The sequence below is a fragment of the Sciurus carolinensis genome, chromosome 4, assembly GCF_902686445.1.
Source record: "Sciurus carolinensis chromosome 4, mSciCar1.2, whole genome shotgun sequence".
Classification (NCBI taxonomy): Eukaryota; Metazoa; Chordata; class Mammalia; order Rodentia; family Sciuridae; genus Sciurus; species Sciurus carolinensis.
Genome location: NC_062216.1, coordinates 110067497 through 110093360, shown reverse-complemented (window position 1 = coordinate 110093360; position 25864 = coordinate 110067497). Strand labels below are relative to the sequence as shown.

Below are 25864 nucleotides of genomic sequence, written 5' to 3'. Positions count from 1 at the left end.
GTGCTGAGGATCAAACCAGTGCCTCACACATGCAGGCAAGTGCTCTAAACCACTGAGCTACAACCCCAGCCCTCTTGGGTCTATTGTAAATGTTCATTTCATTTTCTTCTCTTTCTTGATTTATTAAGAAAATATGTTTTAGGTGTCTGCTGCATATACAGTACTTTTCCAAGTGCTTTGGATATATCAGAGAAATAGAAGATAATGCTATCTGAGTTGAGACACCAAATAAACTCTTAGAACTATATTTTGAATTGGAGAATTAAAACGTGTGGCTAGGGATATAGCTTAGTAGTGAGTTCAATACCAGTATTGCAAAACAGAAAACCAAATGAATATATATCTTAAGGTTGTCTGTGAGGTTTCCATGTACCATAGTTATTCTGTCCATAACAGGGAATACTATTTGTTTTGCCCAGTCACATGTTTCTGTAAAGACAAAGGGAGATCATGAGGCGATGGGTGCCACATAACTGTGAGCATAGAGGGACTGGAGAGGTAGGGAATGATCAGCCTGGCATAGGATCGTTAATTGGGTGGTGCTTAAGTCAGGTCTTAAAGGTGACCAGGGCAGATAAGGAAAGTGGAGGTTGCTCCAGACCAGAGCAGAATGGGAGGGATTAAAGAGGAATGAACCAAGTGTATGAGGAGGCAGCTAGGAAGCCTGCGTACTGGAATAGAAGAGCCTGGTTACAGACAGGTGAACTTGGATCAGGATGAATGGTCAGTTCACAGAGTTATACCTAAAGATTTCCTGATTGTTAGAAAAGGTAATGAAGACCTTTCTGCCAGGCTTTCATTGGGAAATAGAGATTAGTTGGTATGTGGTCCCTGGCCATTCATGAGTTTGTTCATTAAAAATTAGATAATTGAAATACGTGAGAAATAATGTTTAATCCTCAGAGGTTTGAGAATCAGAAGTAAACTGGAAAGAAAATGGTCCCACATGTTACCCTTGACTGAAGAAGTCCCCAGTATAAAAGGCTCCATTTATAGTCACTAAGTTATAAGCTAATTCTTTCCTTTTTCAGATCTATCTTGACTTCCTTTAGGGGAATGTTGTACCAAATAATTGTATTGTTAGTATCTTAATCATGGTAGGTGCATTGCATGTTACTTTCTCCCTACTGGTGTTTTGTGCACACTATTATTATTGGGGAGATGGTACCCTCTCTCAGCTGCTCACCTGGGCTACTACTACCCCTCTCACTTTTGCTCTATCTGTACTGCCACTGCTGCAGTTGGTCCTCAGCCCTTCTCTTGGTCTGTTGTAATGGAGTCTTTGCTCTAGTCTTACAGGGACACTTCCCCTCAACCCCTGCCCCATCCTATCCTAAGCTAATAAAACAGATTTAGGGAAAGGGTTCGTTCTTTCCTTTTTTTTATTCATACTGGGGATTGAACCCAGGGCATTCAACCACTGAACTACATCTTCAGCCCCTTTTTAAAAAAATTTTGAGACAGTGTCTCACTAAGTTGCTTGGGCTTCACTAAATTGCAAATTACCTAGACTGGCTTTGAACTTGTGATCCTTCTGCTTCAGCCTCCTGATCTGCTGGGAGGAAAGGGTTTTCTAGGAAAAAAGAACAACCTGGGTAAAGCTGTGGGATAGGAACTGAAAGGCCAGATTGGTTGACAAGGATGCTGAAGAGAGGGCCAAAGGCATCGGAGAGGTGAGCAGGACCCAGATCACGTGAGACCTTCTGACCTTGGTAAAGAGTTTGGAAATTAGTTGTAGGGGGAGTTTTAGACATGGTAGTACTCTGCTCTGCTTCATAATTTTGAGTTCATTGTGGCTGCTGTGGACAGTCCTGGAATCTGTTTCCCTCTGGGCAGCAGCCAGCCGGAATGAGAGCTGGGCTTCTTACTAGGCTCTGCCACCAGAGCAATGGAGCCCTTTGCCTTTCAGGTTTGACTGGTGCTCAGCCCTCACTTCAGTACCAACCCTCAGGCCAGAAAGGGCAGTGCCTGTGTTAGGCTAGCCCAGTGTTTGGCGTGCCTACGGTGGCCTGAGGCCTATAATTTGGTGGGTTGGACGGTTACAAAAATAAAAAGTGTGACCTATAACTAAAGCTGAGTGGATTCAGTGAAGAGGAGCTTTTAATTTGCAGAGATCTTGGGCTGTACTTAAGTGGAGGAGAACTTTCCTCCCACTGCTGTGCTCCATTTTCTGCTTTAGTACTTGCTCTGGGGTGGCTAAGGGCTTGGGAACTTGGGGGTGAGATGTACAGCACTTTAGGGAAGTATTTGGAGGGTACGATAAGGTTCAACAGCAGGTTTGATAGGGCTTCTTTGGAAAGTAGGCACTATTGTCTTGCTTCTCAGATAGCCTACTGGAAATGGAAATAGTTTAAAAATGTTTGCTGCATACTTGTTTATTGGTTTAAACAAGTATTGAATGCTTATTTTAGACATTAGAGATACCAGTAGCAAAAGAAACAGACTATCCTCATAGCATTCATCTTGTTTTTGGAGAGAAGAGTAAGCAAATGTACAGGTATATAATATAACATTACACAGCAATCAGTGCCATTGTAGTAAAAGAAGGTAAGGAAAGGGGATGGAGAGTAATGGGGGTGATAGTGTAGAAAGATGGTCAGGCAATTGGAGGTTAAGGTAAAAGAGAAAAATAAAATAGGAAAGTACCTTCTGTGGATTCTGGATTGTGGTACCTGAGTGTGTCTCTGAGGAAGGGGCTTTAAATGGCGGTGCAGCCCATGTGGGCGGGGGATCAGAGGCAGTGCTCCTCTGGGGGCCCAACTGGTTCCTAGGCCCAGGTGGGTTCCAGTTGGAGCCTGTGGTTACTTCTTCCTGGCTCCAGTTGTTCAGAAGTATCTGCAGAGCCGGGAGGGTGCTGATTAACTGTAAATAGACACTCATCTTCTAGGGCTCGTCAAGCCTGATTCTCTCAAGATTTCCTGAAGTCACTGTGTGTTCTGGGCTAGAGAAGGAATGCAAAGTCAGGCCTGGGAAACAGCGGTGAAGAGTGCAAGGATTCCTTCAGCCTGTGTGCATGTGTGCAGATGGGCCTTTTTCAAGAGCTTTGAGGCTCAGTGGATTTGGATTTGAATCCTGACCACTCTGTATTGGCTCTGTGATCTTGGACCAGTTCTTAAACCTACTGAACTCAGTTTCTTTATCTGTATAATGAAGATAGTAGTACTTCTAGGGATTTTGTGAGGGTTAGATAACACATGTAAAGTATCCAGTGCAGTGTCTGGCATAGTGGGTTCTCAGTAATAAACTTAAGTAGAAATATTCCAAGGCCATTAACCTCTTGAATCAGGGATCTGGTATTGAGGAGTCAAATGAGACTATTCAAGAAATATGAATTATTGTTGATGGTAGAGACTGTTTCTCTGTACCCCCAACTTGTAAAATCTCTGAATTGCACACCACACATTAGTCACCTTGTTTTCTAGCTTGATTATATTAGCCTAGTTGAGACCTTTCCACACGCCTTAGGGACCCCCCCAGGAACTGTGACAAGCAGGCTCCTGTCCACCTGCCCCTTAACTATTTTTTTTCTGATATAGCAATGGCAGGATTCAACTTTTTGTGTGTGTGGTGGAGGGCTGCTGGGGATTGAATCCACTCTATCACTGAGCAACATCCTCAATCCTTTTTAATTTTGAGACAGGTTCTTACTAAATTGCTGAGTCTGGTCTTGAACTTGCAATTCTCCTTTCACAACTTCCCAAGTCACTGGGATTATAGGTGTGCACTGTCACATCTGGCTAGGACTTGACTTTGAGGGAGTGCTGAACTAGGAGCTTTTATCAAGGTCAGAACAGCCATCATGGGTCATCTGAGACCCAGACATGTGCTCCTGGGACTGTATTGAACTCTGGAGTGGTGGGGCCAGTACTGCGTGGATTATTTTGCAGACTGGAGATCACCTACTCCCTTCCCTTCACTGTGACTTGGAGAGGCCTGGAGGTTGTTCTAGAATGATGCACCAGAGATATCTAACTAGTTTTATTTGAACCTTCTGTGTCCAGAGTATGCTTGGACCCCTTTGAACAGAGTTCTTGTTTGTGGTTGTGGTTATTTTGTTTTTACTTGCTGCTCAGCAGAATCATACAAGCATTCATTATCTTCAAGCCCTTGGCAGTCAGGGCACTTGGTGACTCTGCCCCCTTGTGATGTGCTCACGTCTGCAGATTATTTACGGATGCATCTGGCATGAGTTCTAGGTTGATGGTCCAATAGCAGCTACTAATGCTCTCTTTGGACTTGTTTAATTACTGCTGGTATGGTTGGTGACTAAGGAGTTAAGAATCTCTTGTGCATTTATGGGGCAACAGGCCCTGGTGAGGTCCCAAAGCATTTATCTGTCATTTTCCCAGAAAATCTTTGTTAAAGATTGTAAGCATAATCTCAGGTCTTGAGGGGTAGCCAGCTACAGTGTTGGGTGGCATTTGGCCTCTTATTTGATTCCTTTTAAGAATTGTAAAGAAACTATCTAGTACGTGTTGCCTACAAATACCCAGAGAAATGTCAAGATGGTGTCATAACAGCATCAAAACACAGCTAGTTGCTTCCAAGGTCTTGGAGTCACATAGCTTATTCCAACCTTTTTCTGCAGCAAGGCCATATGAAAATTCCCATTAATATCCTGCAGGGCCTCCGAGGTGGTGAACCAAGAAAGGCTGAAATGTCATCTTCCCTGTCTGAAAACGAGAAGAGGGACAAGATGCCAGTTCTCAAAAACTCATCAGGTGCAGCATAGTGCTCATTCCCTTAATAAGCATTTATTGAACACTAAGAATTGTGTTAAGAAGTTAAAAATGAGTAAGATAGTGTCTGTGTCTGTCCCCAGGAGTTCAGCTAGAGGGGAGACAAACACTTTAAACACATAATTATAATGTATAGCTGGGCAAGTGCAATGGCATAGATATACAGGAAGAATCAGGGGTGCACAGAGCAGAGGTAGGGCTTGAGGGAATACTGCCTACAGGAGGAAATGTCTGCCAACCAAAAGGCTAATTAGGAGTTGGAGAGAAGTGTGGGAAGAGAAAATGTCCAGGTAGAGGGGACAGCATGGGCAGAAGCATCCAGGTGAGACAAGCATGAGAATTTTCATGAAGCTACCCAATGCTGTTGAAGTGTGACACGTGAGGCTGAGAGTGGTGGGCCCAAGTGAGGCTGAAGTGGTCAGGAGACAATGAATGCCTTGAGAAAAAGACTACTTCATGCTTTTCATAGGAGTGGCATGGTCAAAATTTGAGTTGTCAGCAGGTTAGCCCCATGAGTCCCATGGGAGGGAAGCCAGCATGGATGGGGACAACTGGGTAAAGGTCTTGGTAGTTTGTTATGGTAGGAGCCTGTTGTTACAGTGGAGATCATGGGACAATATCAATAGATACTTGAGATTAAATGTTCAAGCTTTCATGACAACTGGGCCCACCCAGGGGTACTTAACCCACTGAGCCACCAAATCCCCAGCTCTTGTTTATATTTTATTTAGAGACAGGGTCTTGTTGAGTTGCTGAGGCTGGCTTTGAATTTGTGATCCTCCTGCCTCAGCCTCCTGAGTCAGAGGGATTACAGTTGTTCATCACCGCTCCTGGGAACTTGACTATATTTGACATTGGAGATGAGGAAGAAGGGAGTAATAATAGCATGACACCTGGATTTCTAACTTGCTAGATTAAATAGAGGTGCCATCAGCTGAGGGAGCACAGAAGAAATACCTGAGAAGGAAAAATGATGAGGCCATGACCAATCTAACACACATGAAGTTGCAGAACCTGTAGGCATCTGGGCAGAGTGTGTAATGGGCAGCTGGATATTTAAAGCTGAATCTCAAAGAAGTATTTGAGAGTCAACAGTATCATACTGGCCAAGTAAAATATGAGACCTTTCTCTATATCCCCACAAACATTTCCATGCCTTTCTATGTATTCCCACAGACAGCACAGCCCATCAGCAATTGGGAGGAACAACTCCTATGATTTAAGTAATGTCACAAGGAGCAAAACAGATTTGTTGAGAAGAGGAGTCAGTTGTAGGAAATGAAATCAGAAATTTGTGACAGAGTTGGATCTTAGATTTGCAAACCACAGGTTTAACCTGAGGAAGTCAAAGACAGACAGTTGGGGTGTAGGGGATTTGAGGTAAGTCAGGATCATCAGAGATAAATTGGCAAAATCTCTAAATCTTCTCAGAAAACAAACTGTGGCCTCAAAAGTTTAGTGGAATTGTCCAGATCACCTACCTGCTGAAATACAGAGCAGCTTAATTCTTTATTCTGTCTCCCTGAGTTCTGGTCCCAGCTTTATGATGACTGGGTGACTGTTGGGGTCACAGTCTTGTGTTTTGAAGTAACATCCCCTGGCAAGTGCTTTAACCTAGAGAATTAGTGGATCACACAAGATAATTTGTTAACCTATACTGTTCAGTTACATCTGTCTCTCTTTATGTGTTTTAAAATACTATGAGGTTGTATTTTGCATATATCCCAAGAAGCCAAATTGAGTACAATGGGATTCCTGGAGTAGGTCATTCCAGTTACCATTTATAGAGTCCTCCTGTGCCAGGTACTATGCAGATTCCTATTCATTCATATTTCCCTTCATTTAATGGTTGTAAATAAGAGTTAGATATAATCTACATTTTATAGATGGAGAAGCTCTGAGGTTCAGAGAAGTTCAATAACTTTCCCACTGTCTCATGAGAAGTATTTAGGGATGAATATCTAGGATTCATGATCCTGGTTAGGATTTTATGACCCAGGATTCAAATGCAGGTCACTCTTGAATTCCAGAGCCCTTGTATGCTGTTTATAGCATACTGGAAAGTTTAAAAATTCTACTCAGGTATAAGGAATTTGTCACCACATGTTGTTCAAGAGGACAGTTTCTTTATCTCTGTCCTCTTCATAATCTCCCTCTCTGAAGCCTTGAACTTCAGGTGTCTGCACACATTCCTCAGTTAGCTGGTTTGACCTAGTCATTTTGGACAGGAAAGCATTGTTTAATGATTAACCAAAACCATCAGACAAATCCAGTTGGACCTTCCAAAGTTAGAAATGTGAAGGTTTTTTTTTTTTTTAACTTTGTAAGGAAACGCAGGATATGGTGAAAAAGCCTATGTGTTGGAGGCCACATGTTTGGACTTGAGTCTGGTTCCACTTCTTTTTGTGTGACCTGGAGCCAGCTGGTTTCAGATTCTTAATTCCCTTCCTAGTTAAGCAGGTATAATAACGTTTACCTGTAGTCATTGCTGAGAGTTCTGAGATAACGTGAGAAAAACACCTGGCATATAAGAGATGCTCAGTAATGTTTGCTTCCCCATTTCCTTGCCCTTGAGTGAATATGGCACTTAGGACTCCAGACATTTCACGAAACAGAGAGTTAAAATCTCTTAAGTAATTGGAAGGGAACTTCAGAAGACTAACTACAAAGATGCTTTTTCTAGCTGGACAATCCAATGAAATATTAAAAAAAAAAAAAAAAAAACTGGGACAGCTCAAAAATTGGCATTGAGGTGTGGGTAGCCATGACCTATCCATGTCAAGCTGTTGTTTAAAGGCCTGAGGTGCAACAGTGTTGGGAGGACAAGAGCAGCCAGAGGCAATTATGATTCTTCCCAAAGGAGGCTAAAAGCACTGAGAATGTATTCCCATTTGAACACTCCTGAACAGCAAGGAGAGTCAGAGACTGTAATGCCTTTCCTCAGCTCATACGATGTGTGACAGATGTATGCCTGGGCTGAGCCTCAGTTTACCTTTCCATAAACTTGTGCCCCTCCCAATAAGTCTGAACGTAGGAAGGGATTCATTAAGTTGTATGGTGGGATAATAAGCTCCTGGATATATAATGAGACTCCTGGAAAACCAAAGCTAGGCCCACGGCAACACACGGATGCATTGGAGTGCTGGTTCCCAGACGACCTTTGCTGTCCACCTTGGCAGCCCACAGTATCTGTTAAATTTCTTTTGTGTGCTTGGCATCCTTGCCTGGGAATAAGTGTGTTCAAAGCTAAGTCCATACCCTCATAGAGCTTGCAGTCTAGTTCAGGAAATAATATGAGAAATAAATGGTGAATAACAATATGAAGAAGAAGTAATTTTTCCATAAAATCTTGTAATTAAAGGTTCCAGCACAGTACCTGGCTCAGAGAGGATGTTTATAAACTTCAGCTTCCCCTTTTTTGTAAATATACAGGTTTTTTCCAAGGCAAAATAGGTCCCCGACTTGGTACAGTGCATTGTGCATAGAAGATATTAATGCTGTTGAAACAGTGATCAAATGTGATTGCTAACAGGAGGTAAGTGTAGTAAATCCTACAGAAGTTCAGAGGAAGGAGCAGCAGAGGTCTGGGTGGTTGGAGTGAGATTTGATGAGGAAGTTTGCTGTTGAACTAGTTGGTCCTGAAGGATGTGTATAATTTAGAAAAGTGTGAGAAGGGCTGATGCATTTCCTTGTCTCAGAGGAGGCGCTGTGTGGTGTTAAAGCTCAGGCTTTGGAGTCAGGCTGGGATTCCAATCCCAACTCGACCATATACTTGCTGTGTGACCCTGGGCAAGTTCCACAGCCTTTCTTTATTTCCTCACTTGTAATATAGGGATAATAATTGTTCCTGCTTCATTGGGTTGTTGTGAAAATTAGATAATTCATATAGAGTGCTTATCACAGTTCTGTTAATAAATGTTACTTTTGTCATTATCACTATTTTCATTTTGATAGTATTGTCATTATCTTACCTTTGCACACCTACTTACCTTAGTTCTTAAGACCCTTTGTTATCTGTTTGCTGCCTGCTCTAATTTCCCATAAAATCTAATTTCACTATAGCAAATCACCTATAGACTCCTGGATTTTTGTGGTGTTTTGTGCTTCCATGTATTTGTAAATAGTTTCCTTGTCTAGAGTATTACCATCTTCCCCTCTATTGCCTTTGTCTGACACCGTCCTGCTTGATGTTTAAGACTTGAATCCTGAAACATTTCTTTCAGGAAACCTTACTTCACTGGGTCTGATTAGATGTTATCTTCCTGGGTTCCCACAGAGCCATCTCCACCTCTCTCCCTGCAGTGCCAGCTGTGCTTACCCCTGGTTTGCTCACCTACCTTGCCTCGGGATATAAACTTCTTGAAGATAGTGATCATGCCTAGTTTATTTTGATATTCCCAGATTCTAACTTAGTGCTTGCTTGGTGTATAGTTGTTTTCCACTAAATGATGAATTAAAAACCTAAACATAGAGCTGGGTGTGGTGGCGCACGCCTGTAATCCCAACTACTTGTGAAGATCACAAGTTAAAGACCAGCCTGCACAACTTAACAAGACCTTGTCTCAAAATAAAAACAGAAAAGAGGCTGAGGGGGTTATAGTTCAGTTGTAGAGTTGCTTGCCTAGTACATGCAAGGCTCTGGGTTTGATCCCCAGGACTGAGCGTGGGGGAACCCTAAACTAAGAAATGTAGCTCACATTATGTGTAACACCTACTACATGGGTTCATTTACTCCATAGATCTAAGTGCTTTATATATTTTAACTTATGTACTCATAGCAACATTATAAGGCAGGTATTATTCCTATCTCCATTTTATAGATGAGAAAACTGGGGTTTAGAGACATTAAATTACTCCCCCCAGGCTACACAACTAGCAAGTAGGTGGAGCCAGGATTCAATCCCAGGCCAATCATGGGTCCACTATTGTGCTTTAACCATTGCATTGTGCCTATAGGAGTGTTGCTGAGATTTGTTTTTTTGTTTTCATTTTGTATTGGGGACCTAGAGACATTTTACCACTGAGCCACATCCCAGCCCTTTTTTTTGGTTGCGGGGGTAACCAGCGATTGAACTTGGGGTACTCAACCACTGAGTCACACATCCCCAGTCCTGTTCTGTATTTTATTTAGAGACAGGGTCTCACTGAGTTGCTTAGTGCCTCGCTTTTGCTGAGGCTGGCTTTGAACTCCAGATCCTCCTGCCTCAGCCTCCCAAACTGCTGGGATTACAGGCATGCACCACAGCACCCAGCATGTCACTGAGATTTGTGATAAGGATGTTTGTCGAATGTCCAAGAAAACGTGAAGAAACATTAACCATAAATCACAACTCCTTGACCACATTTCAGATTTAGTCAACGTATAGAGAAACTGTTGTAGGTGGATCTTACCACTCATTTCTACAAACTATTTGCTAGAGAAGTGGAATTTTTACCTGTCATGAACCTCTCTGAGGTGTGATGGAGTTGAAAATTTAAGGACAAAAGGAAAGGGAGTATGTGCGTGGAGAAATTAAATTTTTCCTGTCTTTATTGACCACCTACTATGGTGGTTGATAGACTGATGGTGTTCCCTGTGCTCAAAAGCCTGTGGTCTAGCAGGTTATAAAAAGATTGATCTGGCTAAAGAGACAGGCAGGAAAAGAGACTTAGAATGAGTAGGAGTTTGCTGAAGGAAAAGCAACATAAAAAAAAAAAAATTAATGAGGCTGTAGTACAAAAGGCAGATTGTAAGCGAGAGAGTCCAGAAATAGCAAGGACAGTGGTGAGAATCCTCTCTGCCCCTAGATAACCAGGGGATAGAACAAGGGACTTGGTGGTGGGAAAGGTAGTAGAAGAATCAATCAATTATTTATTAAGTGTCTGCATATGATTCAGAGAAGGATAAGGAGGGTTGGGAATGTAGCTCAATGACAGAGCACTTGCCTAGCATGCGTGGGTCCCTGGATTCACTCCCCAGTACTACTAAAAAAAAAAAAAAAAAAAAAAGACGAAGAAGAAGGCATGACTTCTGCCCTCAAGGAGTTTCTGTTCTAGTTATGAACAGAGGAAGCACACACATAAAAAGACACTATATGGAACACATTCAGTTTGTGCTAACAGGCCATAGTATCAGGGATCCGGCATTTTTCTCGCTTGTTAGACTTCATTTTCGAAGTTACTTCATGGTCCAGAATAGCTGTTGAAGTTCCAGTTATTACTTCTGCATTCCAACCAACTAGAAGCAGAAAGGAGAAAAGAAGGTATACTCCTTCCCTTTAATGACACTTCTCAGAGGTTATATACACTACTATTCACATACATATGTACATCCTACAGAATCACATAGCCATACCTAAATGCATGGGAAGGCTTCAACTGCATATTACTAAGGAAGATGAGAGAGGTTGGGGGATAACAAGTAGGTCTTTGCCATATCGTTCTTCACATATGACTATACTTGGAACTCAGAAGAGGGGTGAAGGACAATGGGTTAATAAGGCTGCAGCCCATTTCTCCCCTGCCATTCTGCTGCCACCATTATTCTGCCCCCCACACACACCATTTTACAACCTAGATTGTTAGCCCGAGAACAGATTGGCTGGCAAAATTCCACTTCCTAAGAATATCTCTCCGCCTCTCTCTCTCTCTTTTTCTCTCTCTTCTCACACCCTTCAGGGCAGATGCTCTGCTCGTCTGTTTAATCTCTTGTATGAGTTCCCATGTCTGCAGTGATTTTCTGGGTGCTTTCAAGGGACTGATTGTTTTAGGTTATGTAGTCACAGAACTGTTGAATTTGAGTTAGGTAGTTATAGGTAGGAATTCTGGAGATCAGGGAAACAGTAAACAAATACTAGGGTTAGGGAATGGCAGAACAGCTATCTCAGGAGAGAGTCCAGAGTAGGGGAAGATGAAGTTGGTCAGGTGCTGGGCCAGCCTGTGGAGAATCTTAACCTAGGAAACGTTCTTTAAATACTAAGAGCACCAGCCAAGAGGTTCAGTTTTCTTGTGTAAATGATAAAGAATATTTCTGAACCAAGGAGAAACGTGATCTGTTTTACTTACTTGGAAGTTCCCTCCATGTGTGCAGGAAAGTAGGGAAGGGAGAGCTGGAAGCAGATGTGCCAGCTAAGATGTGCCTCAGTTATCCCAGAGGACTGGGAGTGAGCAATGAAGGCCCATCCAGGTGGTGACAGAGATGGAGGAGAAGGTGCAGGTGAGATGCTTCAGGAAGTAGATTCACTGGGCCTCTGAGAGATGGACTGGGATATGGGAGGGAAAGAGATATGACCCCAGAAACAGTGTCCTCTATTGGGCTTCCCAGGCTGAAGGACAGGGCCTCATGAAAAGAGTAAGAACCTTGCTTAGCTGCAGGAAGATGTGAGGCTCTGCCCCAAGGCTCCTTGGCTTTGGAAAACCAGCTGCCCCCAGTGGAATAGTTTCCATTCTGCGTAACTGGGGAGTGTGTGGGTCTGGCTAACCACGAGGAGGGGCTGAGGAGCCAACAGACAGATCAAGTTGCTATGTGGTGACTTTTTAGCTAGGGCCTGGGGGCTTAGCTGGGAAACAGCAGTTCTTCAATCCAAGAGTGTATACTTCTTGACTGGTAGGCAACAGGTGGCCTCAGGACCCGTCTCAAAGCCAGGTTACCTGTGGAGGTTACCTGATGTCAGGTGTGAGGCCAACAGTGGGGCAGAGGGAGAACTGGTGCTTTGTTGGCATTGGGGACATGATCAACTTCCTTTACCTTCTCAACATCCAATAGAGGAAACTTCCAGGGTAAAGAAGAGTCCTTATGGGTGTTAACTATATTTAGAAAAAGCCATCTCTTTGTCTGAGTGATGCTGGCCTTCTAGGACCTCTCCTTCATCTGACTTCCCTGGTGTGAATTGCAGAACTCAGCCAGAGACATCTGGCGAATCCATTTCTTTTTCCTCCAGGCTGCTCAGGAACTTGGCCCATAACTGCTTAGCAAGTCATTTCTGGTTATAGAGTCATCAGTGACCACAGAAGCACGTTCTCCAGACATGCCTCTGAGCCTGCAGCTTGTCCCCAAAATGATGACTTCAAGTCACTGAAGACACTTAAGAGCATCCACTTTTCTGATGCCTTTTTTGGGGTGGGTACTAAGGATTGAACCCAGGGCACTTAACCACTGAGCCACATCCCTAGCCCTTTTTTGTTGTTTTTGTTTTTGGTGAGGCTGGGGATTTGAACCCAGGGCCTTGTGCTTGCGAGGCAAGCATTCTATCAACTGAGCTATATCCCCAACCCCCCTAGCCCTTTTTAATATTTTATCTAGAGACAGGGTCTCACTGAGTTGCTTAAGGCCTCACTAAATTGCTAAGGCTGACTTTGAACTTCCAATCCTCCTGCCCAAGTTGCAATTACAGGAATGCGCCACTGCACCCGGTTGATGATGCCTCTGTTGTAAGGAACCTGAGCGACTTTCCCAGACATCTAACAGGGTAGCCCTAGAGAAATCTCTGTGTGTGACTAGAATTGTACTAAACCCATGTGAGGGAGATGGGAGTAGGGAGGGATCTGCACTGCTGAGGGCGAGGAGTTTGATAGAAAGGGATCTGAGGCCTATAGTCCAGGGAGGCCAACCCTACCTAATTAGGACTCTTTGTCATGCAGGGGGCTGCTTGGAATATTTACCCCCATTCTGTCAAGAAGGGGAAGGGGTTGGGGTTTCCTGTCTTTCCAGTGTGTTTGACTGTTCCAGTGATTTCCCTTCTGCTATAGGATAGATAATTCTTCACCCAGACCTTTTGCAGTTGATTCAGGCTCATTCTAGACTGTCTCAAGTTCTTCTAACCTGAGCTGTGGAGAGGAGCATGAGAAGAGGATGGGAGGGAGGCAGGAGAGAAGAGTGGTTTTGAGCTTCATCTTCCCAATGTGGCGGCAAAGCCAGCTTTTGGGTCAGTGTTCTGCAGTGAGATCTGGCCATCCATCCATTTCATCTCCTCCCCTGTGCTACTGCAGCCAGTCGTGGGACTGGGGAAAAGTGTGGGTGTTTTCAGGGGCTGGTTGTACTTCCCATGTCTGGACCTTTTTTAATTTTAGCTCTTGGCCCTTTGATCAAATTCTGATTTTTTGATTTCCCTTTGACAGAATTGCAGTTTTTGGGGAGTTGTGCTAAAACAAGATAAACAAATAGTGACGTGGAGGGTGGCAGCATTGAAGGCCATGGGCTGGGCTGGCTGGCCAGCCTGCTGTCTGGGCGGGCTGGGTGGAAGAGGACTCCCGCCCTGCACACTGGCCAGCTGGCTTGTGTTAGAACACTGGCTGAAAATAACTCTCATTGTCTGGGAGCAGCTACTGTGGCAGGGCTGACTGTGGCTGCCAAGGGGCCAAAGCTGGAGTTGGTGCCTTCTACCTCCTTGAGCCCTCACCCGTTAGGAGCAATGCCCATCAGTAGACACACGTGGAGGGCAGGCTGATGTTCTGACTTTCTGTCCTTTGTGCCTTGTGTTGCTCGCTTCATAACTGGCCTGGGGGGCAGATTTGTTGTGTGAGGGGGATCCTAGTAGAAACAGGGTGGGAACTCTGTGTTTCAGCTCCTTCTGCAGCAGCTTCCTGGACTCCCATGCATTGTCCCTCTTCATTGCTTTCCATCTCTGCTCATCTGTCCAATGGGCTGATCAGCAGATGCTAGGGAGGACTTAGTAGGGCTCAGAGGCATGCTGAGAGGCATATAGTGCCTCACTTCACCTGTAGGGTCATTCTAGATTTCAGCTCCTAGGGCTTTCCATCCTGGGAGCTGAAATCTAGAACGGGTTGAGCACAGGGGCTTAGGCTTTCCCACTGGGACTTCCCACTTAGTCCAGTCATAGAAAACTTGATAGGAGGTGGTTCTAAGAGAGAAAACATAAATAAAATTCCCACCTCACTTTCTGTATTTGCTGAAAACAAGCAGCCTCTTTGCTGGCCTTCCCTAAAGCAACCACAGTTCATTTCCCAGGAATATTTCAGAAGTCTTTTTGCCTTTCTCTCAGAGAAGCTATGCCATATTTATCTCTGTTCCTAAGATTTATCATGATCAACTGGAACCAACAGAAAGAGCTGAACAGGGAATTTTTGGTGGTTCCTATTTCTGTTAGTTGGGTTTTCCCCAGGCCTGGCACAAGAAGACGGGCAGAGTAGGGGTAAGTCCTAGAGCAAGGCCCACAACTTTGAAGGAAACTCCAAACCGCACCAGCATTTCCCTTCTCCTGTAATGGGGAGGAAATGGGGAGGGGCTAAATGGGCTAGGGGTCAAAGCAGGAAGGAGAAGGGAACCTCTGTAAGCAGAGCTACCTCCCTCTTCCCTGGCTTCACTGGGGCCAATAGGGGTCAGGTAGGGAGTAAGGAAACTTCACTGGGGAGACTGGGCCCTTGCTCACATGGAACCCACCAAGCAGGCAATCTGCCTTGCCCCAAACTCGCAGCAGGGCCCTCCAGCCCTGCTGGAGGAGCATCAGATCCATGCCTTTTGACTTCTTCCTGTTATGGGTTTTTATTACTAGGCTTCTTGCTGGTTCCCTCTGATTTAGAATCAGTCCCAGAGTTGCTTTCAGTTTTGAGTTCATATTCCCCTTCTCCTGTCTGGTATTGTGACTTGTCTTCCCTACTGCATCCCTGGGATCTTCCTTCCCTAACCCTAAGGATGGTACTGTTCAAATTGCCTACTAGCCTTATAGGAAAATGGAGGGATCAAAGAAGGGGTAAAGGATTACTCTGTAGCCAGAGTGTTGAGAAACAATTGCTGAAGGAGGGACAGGAGCAGAGATAGACAAGCCAGAAGCAAGAGGGCAGGTCCCCAGATGTCAGACATTGTACAGGCTTTTCAGGAAAAAGGAAAGAATTATGTCAACAACCACAGTGTTCCAAACACATACAGACATACGTTGTTTATCATTTGATCCTCATAAAGCCCTGTGAAGTAGTGAGATTATCTCCAATTTATGGATGAGTTCACTGAAGTTCCATAGTTGACCCTTCCTTGGACCCTCTGGCTCCATATTCAGTGCCCTGTCCTCTCCAACAAAACTGCTGCCTTCCTTATTTAGTGAAGATCTCACTGAGAAGTTAGCAAGAACTTCACAAATGAAACAAGCCTTTGACTGAGACCAGAACTGTGTCAGGGTTGCTCTGGCGGTCTCCAGAACTCAGGAAGTTGTCCTTCCTACGGGTAGAGTAACTTCCTCAGGACATTGGAGCCCTGTCGTCACACATATTATCAGGTGGAGTAGGAGCCTTTGTGCCTTGTCTGGCAGGAAGAGAACTGTTCTGGTCCTGCTGCCATGGCTGGTGGCTCCCACCATAGTCAGTGACCTGATTCTTTTGAGAATGCTGGAGGTTGGGGATTTCTGCCTGCCCAACCATCATACTTCAGCCTTGAAGAAGCAGAGAAGACTGGGGCCACTGTCCAAAAAGTGCTACCCAAAGTTCTAAGACAGAAAGATGTGTGCCTATGGTTAGGGCTGCTTCCTGCTTCTGCCACCTTTTTCCAACTCCAGGGGTCCATCTTTTCTGAGACTCTAAAGTCTGACTAGGCCCCAGATTTGTCTCTTCCATGCTCTCAGACTAGGGTTCCCAAAAGGCATGACTTTGGCCAGTCTGGAAGCTCAGAGAGGATCAAGCATTTCATCACCAGTTCACCTGGTGGGGAAGTATGATGCTGTGGCAGCTGACAGTGTTGGCCAAGATAGGAAGTTGGCATAGACAGGACATGAATGAGGTCTGCCACAGTAACGACAGACTGCCCCTCCCTCTCCCAGCAGCTTCTCCCAGGGAGACAACGCAGCCTATTTTCATGGCACATACTTGGGAGAAGCAGTCAGATGACAGTGATGTGCTCAGGATGTGTGGAGCCAGGACCAGCACTGGTGACTGTGTCTACTCAGTTTTGTTTTGTGCATCCCGGCCCCAGGTTGACTGGAGATCTGCTCTGGGCCTGCCTTAGACCTTTGAGTTCCTATTTGTTAAGCCCTCCTGCTTCTGTCCTGTTATCTAAACAAACATGTTGAGATTGGCCCTTAGCAAAGCAGTTCCAAGGAGAGCGTAGGCTTGCATTTATTCCTCCTGCTGTTAGCTGCACAGGCTGTGGGGAGGACTTGGTTTACCCCTTTCCTGTGGATGTTAAGGCAGATTTGTGGGGCATAAAAAAATAACCATGGGGAGAGGTACCATGAGGTGGTCTCCTCCCCTTCTTTCCTCTTCTTGCCTTCTCCACTTCTCTTCCATTTGTAAACTCCAACTAGAGACCTCAACCCTGCTTCCTTTGAAACTTAGTAACCTTGTTTCTAGCCAGTAGACGATCCCAGAGCTATCTGGGACCTCTTAACCCTAATTTATCCTAAACTTATCTTCAGCTTACCCTCTACTGGGTGCATGCCAGAGTGGGAGACTATAATAAATAGACATGGTCCCTTAGGAGTGAAATGAACACCTGGTGGGTTTAATCATATGTGAGATAAGTACACAATAAATAGATGGTATGGTAAATAAGTGATAGTTAAGGATATCCTCAAATTCCTTAGAAAATGCAAGACCCCCTCCCAGGATTCTTTGGATTCTTCTGGAATAATGTAGAACCTATGTGACTCCTCTAACCCTGGCACACATAATTCATGTCCCCTAGGGATGAGAGGATATCAAGGAGTGGGCAGAGGTAAACCAAGTGGTCATGCTAGGGAGTGGGAGCTGGACACAGAGCAGTAGACAGAGGAGACAGATGAGAGGTTGGCTCTCCAGGAGGCTGGGGAGAGACTGGCTCCAAGACAGTCATGTAGGTTTTCAGAGGGTGGTGGCACTTTGACTGGGGGATCATATTTGATTCAGGTCTGTGGGCAAGGTACAATGATCTGATCAAAGTGTCAGACTGCCTTTAGAGGCAAGGGTGGCACAGGCAGCCCTACTGATGAGAGAGGGGAGAAGCTGCAGGGAATACGTGAGGGGAAAGAAGACTGGCATGGGCAGGCCTCACTTAACACTTTACTTAAGTCTATTCATTCAGCAAATAATAAATAATAAAGAGTAAAATGAAATGATTCCTAGGCTGTCCTTCAGTATTCTACATTAGATGATCTCAAGGAGGGTTCTTTTTTTTTTTTTTTTTTTTTTTGGTGCTGGGGATCGAACCCAGGGCCTATGCTTACAAGGCAAGCACTCTACCGACTGAGCTATCTCCCCAGCCCCTCAAGGAGGGTTCTTGATACTGCTGTGACTTTGTGTGTGTGTGTGTGTGTGTGTGCATGGTACTACAGATTGAACCCAGGAGCATTTTGCCCCAGTTGTTTGTTCATTTTTATTCTGAGACAGGGTCTTGCTAAATTGCTGAGGCCACCCTCAAAATTGTGATCCTCTTGTCTCAGCCTCCCGAGTCACTGGGATTACAGCTACCTCAAGCTACTGCTGTGTCTTAATTGGGAGAGGTGTCATAAGTAACTTGCTGCTAATACTTAAAGTCCTAAACTTTTGTAAATATGTTTCTAAAAATATTTGAGCAGTTTGCTTTGCACAGATGTTCTCATTCACTTGCATCCTGATTCAGGGAAGAGAGGTAAAGTGGCAGCTTTACCTCTAGGCCCTGGGTGACTCAGAACTTGCCTGTGCAAGTGTGTGGCATAGGAAAGTTGTCCATCTCTCAAGTCATGGTGGAAAAGCAAATTGAAAGTTTTAAATGAGTTTTAAACTGGTTGCTTTCAAAGTTGTTTTTTTTTTTTTAATCTTTAAAAAAAAAATTTGTTGTTGACAGGCCTTTATTTTATTCATTTATTCATATGCAGAATATCAAACTCAGTGCCTCACACATGGTAGGCGAGTGCTATATTACTGAGCCACAACCCCAGCCCACTTTCAAAGTTTTGACCTGTTTCATGTTAAGTACATTTTACAGCATGACCTATGTGCCTATGAAACATATGTATATATACATGAAATATAAGAAATGGAAGCATTGTGAAGCATTTCTTGTGCTTCCTTTGCAGTAAATCCTGATATCTTCTATTCTATTCCAATTTTTCTCTTTTTTTAGCACTGAGGATTGAACCTAGGGGTGCTCTACCACCGAACTGCATTCCCAGTCCTTTTTATTTTATTTTGAGATGGGATCTGCTAAATTGCCCACTCTGGCCTTCAACTTGTGACCCTCCTGCCTCAGCCACCAGAGTAGCTGGGATTATAGTTGTGCACCACCCCACCGGCTCTGTTCTATTAAATCTGCTCATTTTCAGGGTTGGGGATATAGCTCAGTTGGTAGAGTGCTTGCCTTGCAAGCACAAGGCCCTGGGTTCAATCCCTAGCACCACCAGGAAAAAAAAAAAAAAAAGTAAAAAAAAAATCTGCTCATTTTCATTGAAATAAAGTTAATATTGACTCAGTAAATTGATTCCACAACCTGTTTTAGAAAACCTTGCTCAGACAAACTCAATTAATATGATGGGGAGGCAGGAAGACTCTCCTTCCCTTCAGAGCCTACCTTAGCAGCAACAATAAGGGTGAAGTCTTATGGCCTAGGAGGGGAAGGTATGAGCGGTCTAGCCTTTCTGTCCTCCAGTCGGGGAGGTTTCAGCTTGTTGATGCAGCTTTTCTCCTCAGAGCTCCATGAACCTACCTCCTGACAAGGCCCGGCTCCTACGGCAGTATGACAATGAGAAGAAATGGGATCTGATCTGTGACCAGGTACTGGTTTGGGAAGAGCAGGGAAGTGGGGAGTTGTGTCGGGCTGGACAAGGTGGCAACAAGGCCAAAGGCATCATCTGCAGCACTAACCAGGGCTTGGCCTCAATCTGTGCTGATATTCTGTTCTAAGGAGATTCTCATAACCGAGCTCATAGGCCAACCTCCCACATAGGGCTGTCTTAATTTCTCCCCGTGGGCAGTGGTGCCAAGGTGTGTAGGACTGGCTATAGAGCAGGCCAGTAGTTTTCCCAGCAAAGCCTGTTTCTGCATTTCCCAAGGTTGACACTTCTGCCTGGTAGGGTATCTAAGAAACTATCTCCTTCTGCTCCAGACTTTACAGATAGCAGAGTGTTTCTCATTATCTGCAAGCCTCTATATTGAGGTGCCCTAGTCCCCAAATGTTCTGTTCCCAAATCTAATAACAGTTGACAACTGCAGCTTTCTGTACCTGAAGCATGTTTAGAGCTAGAAGAGAAGAGAGATCATTGTTTTGCTCAGAACCAAGGCCTTCTAACATCTACCAATTGACTCTCCCCTGCACATATTTAAGGTCCTGAGTCTTTGAACTCAGGCCTGTCTGCAGGGCTGAAAGAACTGACTTTTTTATCTCTTGGTAGGTATAAAAGTAACTGGCACAGAGTGTGGGCAATGTGTTTACCTGGCACCTTCCCATGAGTTTTGTCACAAATTTATTATTTTCAAGCTCTGAACAAAATCATAATTACTAATGTTTATTGAATGCTGATTGTGTATCACATTCTCTACATGTATTAAACTGTCTCGTTTAATTCTCACAAAAACCTGTTGAGGAAGGCACTGGTTGCATTTTACAGATGAAGAACCCAAGGGTCTATAAAGTGCCTAATGCTAGTAAGTGATGGAGGCAGGACTAGGCTCAGGCAAGCTCTTCCACTGTCTCTCAAGTCATGCTGCTTGACCTGAGCTAGAATTATGATTCAGATGTCCTACTTCAAGCTCCTCCTCCTCCAATGAGTCCAGTTTCTTTGGCTTCTGCATTAAGAAGAGTTGGTTAGCACCTGCTTGGGTTTGGAAGCACAGCAGTCCTTTAATACTGAGATTCTCTAATTGTTGATTTCTCAGTCTTCTTTTTTTTGTGGTGGCTACTGGGGACTGAACCAAGGGGTGCTTTACCACTGACAGCTACATCCCCAGTCCTTTTTATTTTAAGACAGGGTCTCTCTAAGTTGCTGAGGGGTCTTGCTAAATTGCTGAGGTTGGCCTTGACCTTGAAATTCTCCTGCCTCAGCCTCCTGGGTCTCTGGGATTACAGGCGTTCTCTCTCTCTCTCTCTCTCTGTCTCTCTCTCTCTCTCTCTCTCTCTCTCTCTCTCTCTCTCTCTCTCTCGGTCATGTAATTTCAGCTTTCTCAGACTTTTCTTTCCTCTCCCCTCCCCTTTCATTTGTTTTCAGGTCTATTTTCTAACATTACATCATTCACCTGAACCCTTTTGACCCCCCACCCCAAATTCATTTATCTCAGTTGTGGAGTCCCTTATCAGACCAGAATGCTAAATTGTTTTCTGAATTTCCTATTGGATCAGATGAGGGGGTTGGGTCAAAGTAGGAAGGGCATAGTCCTGTTCCCTGTGTAGAAGGGGATTGAGAGGCGATTGAGAGGTGACCTTGCTGAAAAGCAACCTTCAGCATTTGAGGTTGCTTTGGATAAATGGCACCTGGGGCTTGAGCAAGCAGCAAAAAGTGCATTTGCAGCCCTGAGCTGTGTTACCACTGCAAAACCAGTCCAGTCCCAACTTCAGGGTTTGGAGCTGTGAAAGCTAGGTTCTACAAGTCCAAGCTCCTCTCCCCTTGGTCTTCCTAACCTTAGCCAGAAGTTGACCAGGCAGAGAACAGCACTTCTTAGTCTTATCTTTATTTGTGTATTATTCCCAGTTCTGAAACGCCACATCTTCTTAGCAAGTACAGGAGTCATTCAAAGTACTAAAGGAGTTGGAGATCTTAAAATAATTTTTGACAGAGAAAAGCATTTTAGGTTCAGGGAGCCCTAATTGGACAAGAAGATAGCAACAGGTGGGATAAGGCAAAGAAGAACACTTATGGTGTAGGCAATGCTAAGGACAGGTAACAACTGGGAGTCCCCTCAGGTTGAGCACTGTGGGCACTTTCCTTCCTCAGTTTCCTCATTTTACCCTGTGATTCTGTGTGTGCACATAATTACACATATGCATATTTTTCTCATAGGAACGATTCCAGGTGAAGAATCCCCCCCACACTTACATCCAGAAACTCCAGAGCTTTTTGGACCCCAGTGTAACTCGGAAGGTGAAGTATGAGGCAGTGGGGCCCTGACTTGCTGCCCTTCATAGCCCTGTGGGGTTTGGGCTCAAACCCTTTGCCATGGGGTTGGGATATCATCTGAACAATGGGAGGTGGGTTTCTGGGCCCTGAGGCTAGGGGCCTGGACTACCGGCCCAGTACTGGAGGGGAGGTCTGTAACTGCACTTTTGTACCCCCTCCATTTCCTTTTCTGCCCTTTTTATTGTACTGCAAGTTGGATGGGGGGACATCAGTGACAGAAAATTCCATGTTTACAGAAGTTCAGGAGGAGAGTGCAGGAGTCAACCAAAGTACTAAGGGAGTTGGAGATCTCACTTCGTACCAACCACATTGGGTAAGTCAGATTTGGCCATCCCAGTCTTTCTACCTGATCCCAGGTGTTGCCTACCACATATAATCTCGTGTCCTTTGAGGATGATTTGCTTGTTTATTTTCCCAGCCACAGGACAAAGCTGCCTCTTGAATGGTTTTTGGCTCCCCAGAGCATCACACTGTGCCTTTTCTGGCTTTTGTTCCCTTCAACTCTGCCAGCAGCTGACTGGATGCTTCTGGCAAGCTTGGGGCCTCTCCTGGGGTCCTCAGCCTGTGGCTTTGAGTGGAAGACATTCCCACAACGGCTGACAGTGGAGGCTGCCTGTGGCCTGGTGCTGGGCCAAGCGAGGCCCAGAGAAGTCTGAGGGTGGGGGAAACATATTCCAGTGGGTAACTGAGACCTAGTTCCTATTCAGTGACTTTTTGCACTCTTTGCCCAGAAAGTTATTTGCTTATTTAGGAGAAAACAGTCTTAGTTCATGAGCAGAGGAAACTTCCTGAAGCACCAAGAAAGAAGATGTAAAGTAGTGGGGCCAGGAGTTGAATGTCTTCTGTATTCACAGATCCTGTGTGCCAACTATTGACAGGGCTCCCAGGATCAATGTGAGTCTTTCTTTCCAGCCTCTGAGTCAGGTAACTAGAACTGCTGAACAGGCAGAGGGCTAATGCAGGGAGGTACAGTGAAAGAAGGCAATGCCTTAGTTTTATGAAACTGTAACCAGCAATGGTATGTGTAGCAAAAAGGAGACACAGAATGTGTGTGTACATGCAGAGGGAATAGTTAGGGACACCTGATACAGAACTGCAAGCAGGGGTTCCCTCCTGATAGAGGGGCCTTGCATGAATGGTGAGAAGTGGAGCCTAGGGTAGGATGGGGTAGCTGGGCATATGCCAGCCACAGGTCCCTGAGCTTCCCAAGAATGAGGTGGAAAGAGCCAAATGACATCATCGGCCTTTCCTCTCCTGTCATGGCAGCAGCCTACTTGTCCACCACGAGGCCAAGCCTGTGCGGGGCTCTTCAGCAGGAGGGGACACCTGTTTGTAGCCAGCTGCAGCACTACTCACAAAGGAAGCAGCACAGGACAGAACAGGAAAGGGATGGTTCCTGGCCTTGGAAGCTGTGCTGTGGTGGCCAAAATATGGCTTCCATACCTCATTTGTGAACCTGATGTGGAAAGCCAAGCCACTGCAAAAGGTGTGGCCACGCCTTCACCTTTGGTGAATTCCATCACAGAAGGAGCGCTAGCTAGGCTCTTTAGTTAGGGTGTGTATGAGGGTGAGAGTGACATGGGCAATAGCCCTGAGCACCATCAGCCACCTGCATTACCCTATCAGGCCTTCCCTTCCTCTCAGTCCCTGTTGTTTTCTTTAAATCCTCTTATAGTCAGGGCAAGGATGGGGGTCTACTTCTTTTGGAAGAAGACCAGAGAACAATGTGTGACAGTCCCCTCTGCTCCTTCTCTTTTACCTGGTGCCTGCCCCTCTGGCATCTGGCTAGAAACTAGGGGCCAGAACAGCCTGGTTCGCTGGCCCCAGGCCATTTGGTAGTTGGCATACAAGTTAGAGGTCTGAACCTGATCCTTGGTTCCCAGGGAATAGCTTAGTGCTTGCATTTTAGGAGCCCTGTCTCTGACTTGAGACTTCTCTAGGCAGTTTATGTAGGAGAGTCAGGATCCTTACTGGCAGGCAGTTTGACAGACTGGCTTGTGGGGGTTTCAGGGTGGGAGGATAAGGAGAGGAGAATCCTACTTTGGCCTCAGCCTGATCTGGCTGGGGCTTGTAGAAGCATGTGTGCAGATCTGCAGATGGGAACTCAGTCTCTGGAGTTGGGGACAGCTGAGCAGTAGGATTCCAGAGTCCCATCAGCTCCTCCTCCCTCTCTGGTTTGTATTGCTTTCTCTGCCTTGCCTAAGTGCCCTTTAACCTCTCCTCAAAGTGTCAAGATCCCGAAAATAGCAGTGTAGACTCAGACAGGAAATGAGAAGGGGGTGGGGAGCTGGAGAGCAGACAGACAGGAAATGGGAGGCCTGTAGGCCCCCAGAGAGGAAGCTAACTTCAGGCAGCTCCGGTGTCAGTCAACTTCAGCCAGAGCCTGCTGCCAAATCTCAGCCAGCTCTGGTGTTCTAGCCCAAGCCTCTCTCTAGACCTTGGGGTGTGGCAGGCCAAGCTGGTGTTCCATCTGTGGGGAAAAAACAGACCTGCAGGGTAGGTTGGGTGCAACTGGTTTATATAGCTCCCCCAGACATTCCAAGAGAATAGAGCACTCAGGAGAGCAAGGTTTCATCCAGAGGATTTTTGTCTTTGCAGTGGAACAAACCTATCTTATAACAGTCCCATCCAGAATTTACTCTTAACTTTCTTTCCAGAAATATCTCAGCCCCAAAGGAGCAAAGGCAGAAGGACAAAAATGACATAGGACATTGTCCTTCAGGTGCCCTGTTCTCCACCTGCCTGCCTCTCTGGCTGAGGGGGCCACTTTCTCTGTCAGTCTTCAAGTGATCATGGTATTCTGGAGTTCCTCAAGTTCCTGATCATTCCCTCAGTCATTTCCAGTTATGCCAGGCTCACTGTCTAAATACACAACTCCCATATCCCTCTTTGCTCACCGTTTCCCAAAATTGCTGTCCTTGAACTCAGTGGCAAGCCCTTTAGCCCATTAAGTCTCTGTTCTAGGGTGCTTACTGGCCCTTCCTGCCTATATCTTGACACTGAGACAACCAGCCAAGCTGGGGACTTATTGGCTCTGTCAAACACAGCTCTGCACATGGGCTTGTGGTAGATGCTCTGGATGCCTCCCCAATTCTTCCAACAAACATTGAGCAGTACAGTATGCCTAGCCTGAAAGATACAAAAGATGATTGAGCCAGGGCTCCAGGCTGGTAACATAGCCATAAATGGGTCTGTCAGGGGTTTTAGTCTTCAGAATTTTCCCAGCCTGGTGTTAGGTTCTGGAAAAACTCTGGAGGGACTATTGTTGAGTCAGAGACCCATCACCCTTGACCCACTTTAGCAGACTCCTTTCACTCTGTTTCCTGTGTTCGCAGGTGGGTGCGGGAGTTTCTGAATGATGAAAACAAAGGCCTGGATGTACTGGTGGATTACCTGTCCTTTGCCCAGTGTTCCGTCATGTAAGTACCACTCCAAGGATAAGGATGGGGACCCATTGGGGAAGACACAGTCCCATTATATTGAGAAGAAGGGTGAAATTCCAACACAGAGATGGAATTGGGAGTCCCAGGACAGGAGGAAATAGCTTAGAAGTGGTGTGGAAGTAGATAGGCAAACCAAGGAAATGTCAGGGGATCCATGAAGACTGGCCTATTGACTAAAGATGTTTTGGGGATAGACTGATAGGGAAAGGGAACTTGGAATTAGAATCCAAAGGATCCAGATGCCAGGTTGCAGGCAATCCAAGAAATGTCCTGGCTTGTGGAGTAGATACTCTGGTGGGATCCATCCATCTCTGCAAAATTAATAGGTCCAGATGTGAGAGGGTTACTTCAGGTCATTATTGAACCCAGGAGCAATGATCATAACCTTTGATCTGGACAGATGGATGAAGCATTTGGTACCCTTTTTCAGGCAGGTTGGGGACTTGGAAATAGCCACAGGAAACTGTGGTATAGTGCTAAGAATGAGGACTTTCAAGTCATTCGAATCCACCTCTAGGTCTCAGTTGTGTCATGTACTATCTGTGTAACCTCAAGCACATTTATCCTCTTCTATGAAAGACATGTTTCAGGGTGGTAAGGATTAAATAGTAATGTGTATAGAACAGTAGTATTTGGAACATATTAGGTCTTCATTGTGGTAGCAACTTTATTATTAAATTTTATTCAAGGCAGTAAG

At 45.2% G+C, this 25864-nt stretch overlaps 1 protein-coding gene across 5 annotated transcripts in view; it reads left to right on the top strand.

The window, feature by feature from the left end:
* Positions 1-25864, top strand: part of Fmnl3 (formin like 3) — a 54956-nt gene that overhangs the window by 11917 nt on the left and 17175 nt on the right. For all 5 annotated transcript variants that reach the window (XM_047548623.1, XM_047548622.1, XM_047548621.1 and 2 more), the window contains exons 2-5: positions 19305-19388; positions 21608-21688; positions 21961-22037; positions 25060-25143. In XM_047548623.1, coding sequence (XP_047404579.1) covers positions 19305-19388; positions 21608-21688; positions 21961-22037; positions 25060-25143 — 326 coding nt within the window. The remainder of the gene's footprint in view (positions 1-19304; positions 19389-21607; positions 21689-21960; positions 22038-25059; positions 25144-25864) is intronic.